This window comes from Schistocerca gregaria, chromosome 1, assembly GCF_023897955.1.
Source record: "Schistocerca gregaria isolate iqSchGreg1 chromosome 1, iqSchGreg1.2, whole genome shotgun sequence".
In the NCBI taxonomy this organism is placed as follows: Eukaryota; Metazoa; Arthropoda; class Insecta; order Orthoptera; family Acrididae; genus Schistocerca; species Schistocerca gregaria.
The window spans coordinates 1,157,870,664-1,157,880,183 of record NC_064920.1 but is presented as its reverse complement, the minus strand read 5'-3'; the positions used below and the strand labels follow the sequence as shown (position 1 = coordinate 1,157,880,183).

Here is a 9,520-nt window from a genome sequence, read left to right as displayed (position 1 = left end):
CACCGGAATCATGAAGAAGCTACATCTTCATTTATACCTCGCAAGGCCCCCAATGGTGTATGGCGGAGGGCACTTTACGTGCCATTGTCGTTACCTCCCATTCCTGTTCCACTCGTGTATGATTCGCGGGAAGAACGACTGCAGGAAACCCTCCGTGCGCGCTCGAATCTCTCTAGTTTTACATTCGTGATCTCCTCGGGAGGTATAAGTAGGGAGAAGCAATATATTCGATACCTCATCCAGAAACGCGCCCTCTCGAAACCTGGGCAGCAAGCTACACCGCGATGCAGAGCGCCTCTCTTGAAGAGGCTGCCACTTGAGTTTGCTAAACCTCTCTGTAACGTTATCACGCTTTCCAAATAACCCTGTGAAGAAACGCGCCGCTCTTTTTTGGATCTTCTCTATCTCCTCTGTCAACCAGCCCTGGTACGAATCCGAAACTGATGAGCAATACTCAATTATAGGCCGAACGGGTGTTTGTAGGCCACCTCCTTTGTTGATGGACTACATTTTCTAAAGACTCTTCCAATGAATCTCAGACTTTCACCCGCTTTACCAACAATTAATTTTATATGATCAATCCACTACAAATCGTTACGTACTCATAATCCCAGATAGTTTACAGAAGTAACTGCTACCGGTGTTTGTTCCGCTATCATATAATCATACAATAAAGGATCCTTCTTTTTATGTATTCGCAATACATTACATTTGTCTATGTTAAGGGTCAGTTGCCACTCCCTGCACCAAGTGCCTATCCGCTGCAGATCTTCCTGCATTTCGCTGCAATTTTCTAGTGCTGCAACTTCTCTGTATACTACAGCATCATCGGCGAAAAGCCGCATGGAACTTCCGACACTATCTACTAGGTCATTTATATATATTGTGAAAAGCAATGGTTCCTTAACACTCATCTGTGGCACGCCAGAGGTTACTTTAACGTATGTGGATGTCTCTCCATTGAGAACAACATGCTGTGTTCTGTTTTCTAAAAACTCTTCATTCCAGCCACACAGCTGGTCTGATATTCCGTAGGTTCTTACTTTGTTTATCAGGCGACAGTGCGGAACTGTATCGAACGCCTTCCGGAAGTCAAGGAAAATGGCATCTACCTGGGAGAATGTATCTAATATTTTCTGGGTCTCATGAACAAATACAGCGAGTTGGGTCTCACACGATCGCTTTTTCCGGAATCCATGTTGATTCCTACAGAGTAGATTCCGCGCTTCCAGAAATGACGTGATACGCGAGCAAAGAGCATGTTCTAAAATTCTACAACAGATCGATGTCATAGACCTATAGTTTTCCGCATCTGCTCGACGACCCTTCTTGAAAACTGGAACTACCTGTGCTCTTTTCCAGTCATTTGGAACCTTCCGTTCCTGTAGAGACTTGCGGTACACGGCTGTTAGAAGGGGGACAAGTTCTTTCGCGTACTCTGTGTAGAATCGTATTGGTATCCCGTCAGATCCAGTGAACTTTCCTCTGTTGAGTGATTTCAGTTGCTTTTATATTCCTTGGGCACTCATTCCTGTGTCAGCCATTTTTTAGTTGGTGCGAGGATTTAGAGAAAGAACTGCAGTGCGATCTTCCTGTGTGAAACAGCTTTGGAAAAAGTTGGTTAGTATTTCAGTGTGTGTCATCCTCTGTTTCAATGCCATCATCATCCCAGAGTGTCTGGATACGCTGTTTGGGGATTTATCAGTTCTGCCACTGCGGTAACGTCAAGTATCGATGGACAGGTATCCATTACAGCTGTAACTGTCGATGTCACGGTGTTAACATTGAGACATGCATGGGGCGTCGGCTGAGGAGGCCCCATCGTTAGGAATATTCGGTGTCCTCTGTGTTCAGACATACTTGTACTCTGCCTAGCATTGAAGTCCAATGTCAGTTCCGCCACCTGTTCTGTTTTATTCGTCTGCCCAGCCTGCCACGTCCGACAACTGCAATTAGGGGTGGACGCCCAACCCGACGACGTCCGGACGTGGTTTGATATTGGTTTCGCCACGTGTTGAAGACATTCAACACAGCACCCCTCGAAGTCCCAACAAGTTGTCCAGTTTCCAAAATGCTCTTACCGAGCCTCAGAGCCGGCCCCAGTGGCGGGGCGGTTCTAGGCGCTACAGTCTGGAACCGCACGACCGCTACGATCGCAGGTTCGAATCCTGCCTCGGGCATGGATGTATGTCATGTCCTTAGGTTAGTCAGGTTCACGTAGTTTTAAGTTCTAGGGGACTGATGACCTCAGAGTCATTTGAACCATTTGAACCGAGCCTCTGAGGTTTTAAAAATGTGCCCTCGGTCAGACTTAGGTAGATCGCCCGCCTTCCCCATTCTACACACAGGCAGCATACATGTACATGTAATACATGCACCATGTTTGTGTCTGACTGGCAGTCATTCCTCGCTAGATGACGCTGCCATCGCTGGACGGGCTTGTGTCGACAGTTGGTTGGTGGACACAATGTTCTGGCTGATCATTGTATAAAGGCTCTTAATACAGCTATTTGCTTTCTCTGACAGTCAAAACAAATTGTTCCTCCTCAGAGATCGCTTTCCGAAGTGCTGACGATTGCTTAGTGGTACGGAGGAAATCGTGGAAAGTAGTTCATTGCATCTGTTAGCAGTGAGAAGCGAGAATATTAACACTATGTAAATGGATACGAAATGAAGTAAATAACCTAACGAGCTTCATAAGCATTCGTCTTTCTTCAGTATAGCTTCAACCTACGTTTATTGTCATGCAGTCATCGTCATGAAATCTGTCGTTCCAATGGATACATTTAAAACTACTGCAGCTGCACATTCGTCCTCGCTGTTCTGAGCCGTTGCAGCAGTGAACTCCAATTTGACGTTTAGGCTTCAGCAATTAGCTGCAGTCGTTTACGTATTCCACGCTGACGTAGATCCAGCAGCAAACCTCGTAGTGATTAGCTCTCACGTTAAATTTACTTTAATTTTTATTGTAGGTCCGTCCGGGGCAGAACCCTTCAAAACTCTTTGAAATCCTCGATAAGTTCAGTACTTCAAAAACAGAAAAAAACAGTTACTTTTCAGTTAGGCAAACGCAACATATGCAGCGGCTAATGATGCCTGTCTGGAGATCACAATTTCTGAATGTCCTCTCACTGCCCATGCAGCTCCCTCGCCATTGAGAGACAACTTCGTGGGTCTGTGGGAGGAGTGGTTAGCGTTGGAGAAAAAGCTGAGGCCGGCGAAACCGACGACACGACCGCGGCGCATCTCCTTACGGCGACAGCGACGGCAGCAACTACTTTTAACGCACCTCCGGATAGGAAACTGTCCTTTGACGCATGGGTCTCTCCTTAGGCAGGACGACCAACTTGTGTACAGTTCTGGTAGTGCAAACCTTTTCCTACGCCAAACTGTAACTAAATGCGCTTTATACCAAGCAATTAGGGCCGCAACCCACAGACCAGTTGACCTCTGTTTTAGATGATGAACTGAATGTGTTTCGTGTGTTAAGATTCTATTTCATGACTGATCTCGTCGATAGTGGCTTAGGTAGAAGAATTTACTTAGTTTGTAAGATGGTTGCTACATCGTTTCATTTCCTGTTGACCCTGAAGACACACTTTCATGTTGCACATTTTGAGGTTGTCTCTTTACAGTCAATGTATTTTACTCACACACTGCCCTGACTTGTCCCTGTTTTGTTGTTTGTGAACAAATGTGAGGAAGACAACCCCAAGATGGTTGTAGATCCCAATTTTTTAATTTACATTTTGTTGGTTGCTGCTAGCAATTAATAACCACTGTTGTGTTCTTTTTGTTAAGTGTGGGTGCTGACGAAATAGCAGCTTAGCGCAATATACAAGCCAGTACCATCACAAAAACAGTCATTCAAAGAAACAACTGAGTAAATAAAGCAAACGTATGTTCACTTTAAATTTTGATTTATTCGAAACATTTGCAAATTCATTTCAAACAATTTCTAAAAAGCGTACATTAAAATTTTCTTCATGACAAGGCTACAATCAAGACTGACCCAATTTTTAAGGGCACTTCACATTGTTAGTCACATCAAAACCAGGGACTTGAGTTTTACTGGGTACGAGAAATTTACAAGCAAATGCCTTCTTCTTCGGTGGTTCAGTAACACAAAAGGACGTTTTAATGGGTCAGACCTTCTTTGGAGTAAATGCTCTTATCTTTGGAGGCCCTGTGACTATGAAGGCTGCCTTAATAGGACACACCTTCCGTTCAGTAAAGGCCCTTTTCTTCGGTGGGCCTGTAACGATAAAGGCTGTTTTGATCGGAAATGGTCCTGTTTTTAAGGGCATTACTTTCATAAGGCCAACACTAAGAGATGCTCTCAAACAACAATATTCTGCAAAGATAGAGGTGGTTGCCAAACATTCCTTATTGGAGGGCTCATCATGTATATCCAACTTCTCATTAGAGGGCTCATCAGGCCATTGTGCAGTACTTTCTGCTGAGTCTGGTGGTGGCTCAGATTCTCTTTCCAACTTCTCGTTATAGGGCTCATCAGGCCATTGTGCAGTACTTTCTACTGAGTCTGGTGGCGGCTCAGAATCTCTTTCCAACTTCTCATTATAGGGCTCATCAGGCCATTGTCCAGTACTTTCTACTGAGTCTGGTGGCGGCTCAGAAACTCTTTCCAACTTCTCGTTATAGGGCTCATCAGGCCATTGTGCAGTGCTTTCTACTGAGTCTGGTCGCGGCTCAGAATCTCTTTCCAAATTCTCGTTATAGGGCTCATCAGGCCATTGTGCAGTACTTTCTACTGAGTCTGGTGGCTGCTCAGAAACTCTTTCCAACTTCTCGTTATAGGGCTCATCAGGCCATTGTGCAGTACTTTCTACTGAGTCTGGTGGCGGCTCAGAATCTCTTTCCAACTTCTCGTTATAGGGCTCATCAGGCCATTGTGCAGTACTTTCTACTGAGTCTGGTGGCGGCTCAGAATCTCTTTCCAACTTCTCGTTATAGGGCTCATCAGGCCATTGTGCAGTACTTTCTACTGAGTCTGGTGGCGGCTCAGAATCTCTTTCCAACTTCTCGTTATAGGGCTCATCAGGCCATTGTGCAGTACTTTCTACTGAGTCTGGTGGCGGCTCAGAATCTCTTTCCAACTTCTTGTTATAGGGCTCATCAGGCCATTGTGCAGTACTTTCTACTGAGTCTGGTGGCGGCTCAGAATCTCTTTCCAACTTCTCGTTATAGGGCTCATCAGGCCATTGTGCAGTACTTTCTACTGAGTCTGGTGGCGGCTCAGAATCTCTTTCCAACTTCTCGTTATAGGGCTCATCAGGCCATTGTGCAGTACTTTCTACTGAGTCTGGTGGCGGCTCAGAATCTCTTTCCAACTTCTCGTTATAGGGCTCATCAGGCCATTGTGCAGTACTTTCTACTGAGACTGGTGGCGGCTCAGAATCTCTTTCCAACTTCTCGTTATAGGGCTCATCAGGCCATTGTGCAGTACTTTCTACTGAGTCTGGTGGCGGCTCAGAATCTCTTTCCAACTTCTCGTTATAGGGCTCATCAGGCCATTGTGCAGTACTTTCTACTGAGTCTGGTGGCGGCTCAGAATCTCTTTCCAACTTCTTGTTATAGGGCTCATCAGGCCATTGTGCAGTACTTTCTACTGAGTCTGGTGGCGGCTCAGAATCTCTTTCCAACTTCTCGTTATAGGGCTCATCAGGCCATTGTGCAGTACTTTCTACTGAGTCTGGTGGCGGCTCAGAATCTCTTTCCAACTTCTCGTTATAGGGCTCATCAGGCCATTGTGCAGTACTTTCTACTGAGTCTGGTGGCGGCTCAGAATCTCTTTCCAACTTCTTGTTATAGGGCTCATCAGGCCATTGTGCAGTACTTTCTACTGAGTCTGGTGGCGGCTCAGAATCTCTTTCCAACTTCTCGTTATAGGGCTCATCAGGCCATTGTGCAGTACTTTCTACTGAGTCTGGTGGCGGCTCAGAATCTCTTTCCAACTTCTCGTTATAGGGCTCATCAGGCCATTGTGCAGTACTTTCTACTGAGTCTGGTGGCGGCTCAGAATCTCTTTCCAACTTCTCGTTATAGGGCTCATCAGGCCATTGTGCAGTACTTTCTACTGAGACTGGTGGCGGCTCAGAATCTCTTTCCAACTTCTCGTTATAGGGCTCATCAGGCCATTGTGCAGTACTTTCTACTGAGTCTGGTGGCGGCTCAGAATCTCTTTCCAACTTCTCGTTATAGGGCTCATCAGGCCATTGTGCAGTACTTTCTACTGAGTCTGGTGGCGGCTCAGAATCTCTTTCCAACTTCTCGTTATAGGGCTCATCAGGCCATTGTGCAGTACTTTCTACTGAGTCTGGTGGCGGCTCAGAATCTCTTTCCAACTTCTCGTTATAGGGCTCATCAGGCCATTGTGCAGTACTTTCTACTGAGTCTGGTGGCGGCTCAGAATCTCTTTCCAACTTCTCGTTATAGGGCTCATCAGGCCATTGTGCAGTACTTTCTACTGAGTCAGGTGGTGGCTCAGCATAACTCTCTAATTGCTCACCCACTGGCTCGTCATGCCAGTCTGCAAGAGATGCCACTGAGGGTGCTGGTGGTCTAGCATCCATCTCTAACTGCATATCGGGGGGCTCAGATAGGGATTCGGCAGTAGTCGCGGGTTCTAATGCTGGAGGCACGGCAACTGTCTCGAGCTGATCTTTTTTCTCATCTAGTCTTCTTCTCTGAGCGGGATGGTGTTGGCGAGTCCACTCCTGTTGGCAGAATACAGAAAGCTCGGTAAGAGACATGGAACACAAAATCATATATGTGTATTCAATGTACATAACTAGAATAATTCTGTAACTATCAGTTTGTTGCTTTTAACTATGGTAGAAGGAGAACAATTTTAAAAATAATTGATGTCTGATTATTAATGTTCGTTTGGCGCAGCTGTAATATGCGGGACCTTTTTGTGTGTACTTATTTGCGTTTAATGTTTCAGTACGAATTTTTCAGTTGCGTGTGAGTTCAGGTAATAATGGAGATGACGGCAAACGCGATGCAAAATATAATTCCGATTTACGTGTATATTTAATACTGTTTATCCCAGCAGTTAAAGATGTGTCCACTTTTTATGTAATGGTCATGTATACGTACAAGTTACGGTTATGTGGGTAAGTTCAGTATATTAAATCTATTGACCCTCACAGCTCGCACTTGTTATGGGCCGATACCTGCTTGAATGGTTCACCGGCGTTGCATCTGATTTTGTGGTGTAACTAGCTCGGCATTTTTACGAGGGAAACGCTCATCGTCTTCTGGGACACCACCTAAATCTTCAGTGGCTACTTGGTAATACTGTGACTTTACAAATACCATCCGACACCATACTTGGGAGCCTTTCTACCAGCGGTAACGTTGTTTGTATCGATTGTGGTTGTTCTCGTGAAGCATATGAAATAACTTGGGAGGCACTTGCCCTCTGAAAAGTAGTGCACGCTATTCCAATGAAGTCCAACTATTACAAAGAAGAAGCTGCAGTGGTTTGTGACATACAGTAACGAGACCACCTATTGTTTGGTGGACCCAAACATATTCGAAGGTGACAGCGTGGATCCAATGTGCATTGACAGGATACCGGAAAAGGCAAACTCAAAGGGCGTTTCTCACTTGTAAACGGATATGCACGGAAGTAAATAGAACACAGAAACGACAGAGAAAAATTGCACTTGAAGTGAGTTTTGTAACTCCCTGAGAAAAGACATACTGGTTAGCGCCGCATTAAGTTAAAAGTTCTCGGAAGAGGGAAATTGTTTGTACTGGAAGCAGAGTAACCATCCGCTGAAAAGACTTCCACCACCAACTGTTAGTGATAAGCCTTGGTCTTCGTCAGACTATTCCACCACCAGCTCTAAGTAACAAACATAGGACTTTTAGAGAGGACTGTAAAGATGATAATGATTTACAATGTAAGGGCATTATTATGCTGTTATATCAGTCACTAACAGTTCATCAGGCAAAGCCAATAAACACTAACCGATAATCTAAAACTACTCTCCATCTTCCTCAACTAGTTCTCTTAAAATTTAACTACGTATTATTTGTGCAGGAGAAACCTGAAACATGGAAACCTCAAATTACTACATCTTTACCTAAGCAAGGATTAAATCATTACCCCGAAACAGAGCAAAACAGCTGTATAAACCACTAAGTGTGCAACAGGAATTCCACTATTAAACGCTGGGCAGAGTGAGCGAATGGGTGGAAAGAGTTTATTGAAGGCCTCTACGAGGGATACAAATGGATGTTGAGATGATAGACGCAGGGGTCCAGTAATGGCACTTATCAGAGTTTCGACGCACATACGGTCAAATAAATCTATAGACGTCGACTGCATATCTAAATTTCTAAAATCATGAGTGAAAGTGAAAACCAAACGACTTTTCAAGTTCGATTGAAGGATTTTATAGTCTACAAACTACACAAAATTCCGAAGGGTTATAAGAGCGAGAACTACCGAAAAATCGACTGACAAGTATAACACACTGAAGAATGGAAAAGAAAGCTTTGATTGAGGAAAGGTGCTGCGAATACATAGAAAGAAAGATCCCATATCACTTAGCTACAATATAGCAGGTCAGCAACTGGAAGCAGGTAATTCCATAAATTATCTGGGAGTACGCATTAGGAGTGATTTAAAATGGAGTGAACATATAAAGTTGATCGTCGGTAAAGCAGATGCTAGACTGAGAGTCATTGGAAGAATCCTAAGGAAATGCAATCCGAAAACAAAGGAAGTAGGTTACAGTAGGCTTGTTCGCCCACTGCTTGAATACTGCTCAGCAGTGTGGGATGCGTACCAGATAGGGTTGATAGAAGAGGTAGAGAAGATCCAATGGAGAGCAGCGTGCTTCGTTACAGGATCATTTAGCAATCGCGAAACCGTTACGGAGATGATAGATAAACACCGGTGGAAGATGCTGCAGGAGAGACGCTCAGTAGCTCGGTACGGGCTTTTGTTAAAGTTTCGAGAACATACCTTCACCGAGGGGTCAAGCAGTATATTGCTCCCTCCTACATATATCTCGCGAAGAGACCATGAGGATAAAATCAGAGAGATTAGAGCCCACACAGAGGCATACCGACAATTCTTCTTTCCACGAACAATACGAGACTGGAATAGAAGGGAGAACCGGTAGAGATACTCAAGGTACGCTCCGCCACACACCGTCAGGTGGCTTGCGGAGTATGGATGTTGATGTAGGTAAAGGCACCAGAGAGGCACCTCTGACGTCGCTCATTATTGTAGAAGCAAGACTGCAAAAAGAGTTCCACGATGTAAAATAGTGGAATATGTTTCAGTTTCTCAGTCTTTCGCCCATACTATTCAGTCTGCCCATCAGCGAAATGATGACGAAAGTAAATGAAAGGATCATGTGTGGGTTTAAATTCAGGATGGAAGGATGTCAGTGATAAGATTCAGTGGTGGCACTGCTGTCATCAGTAAAAGTGAAGGGAAATGTTACACTGGGCTGTTATATTGAATCAGAAACAG

At 44.7% G+C, this 9,520-nt stretch overlaps 1 protein-coding gene across 1 annotated transcript; it reads right to left on the bottom strand.

The window, feature by feature from the left end:
• Positions 1–4,145: 4,145 nt before the first annotated feature.
• Positions 4,146–6,605, bottom strand: LOC126295784 (uncharacterized). Its single transcript, XM_049988090.1, has one exon. It carries the CDS (start codon positions 6,603–6,605, stop codon positions 4,146–4,148), a length of 2,460 nt encoding a protein of 819 aa, XP_049844047.1.
• Between the last annotated feature and the right edge of the window lie 2,915 nt (positions 6,606–9,520).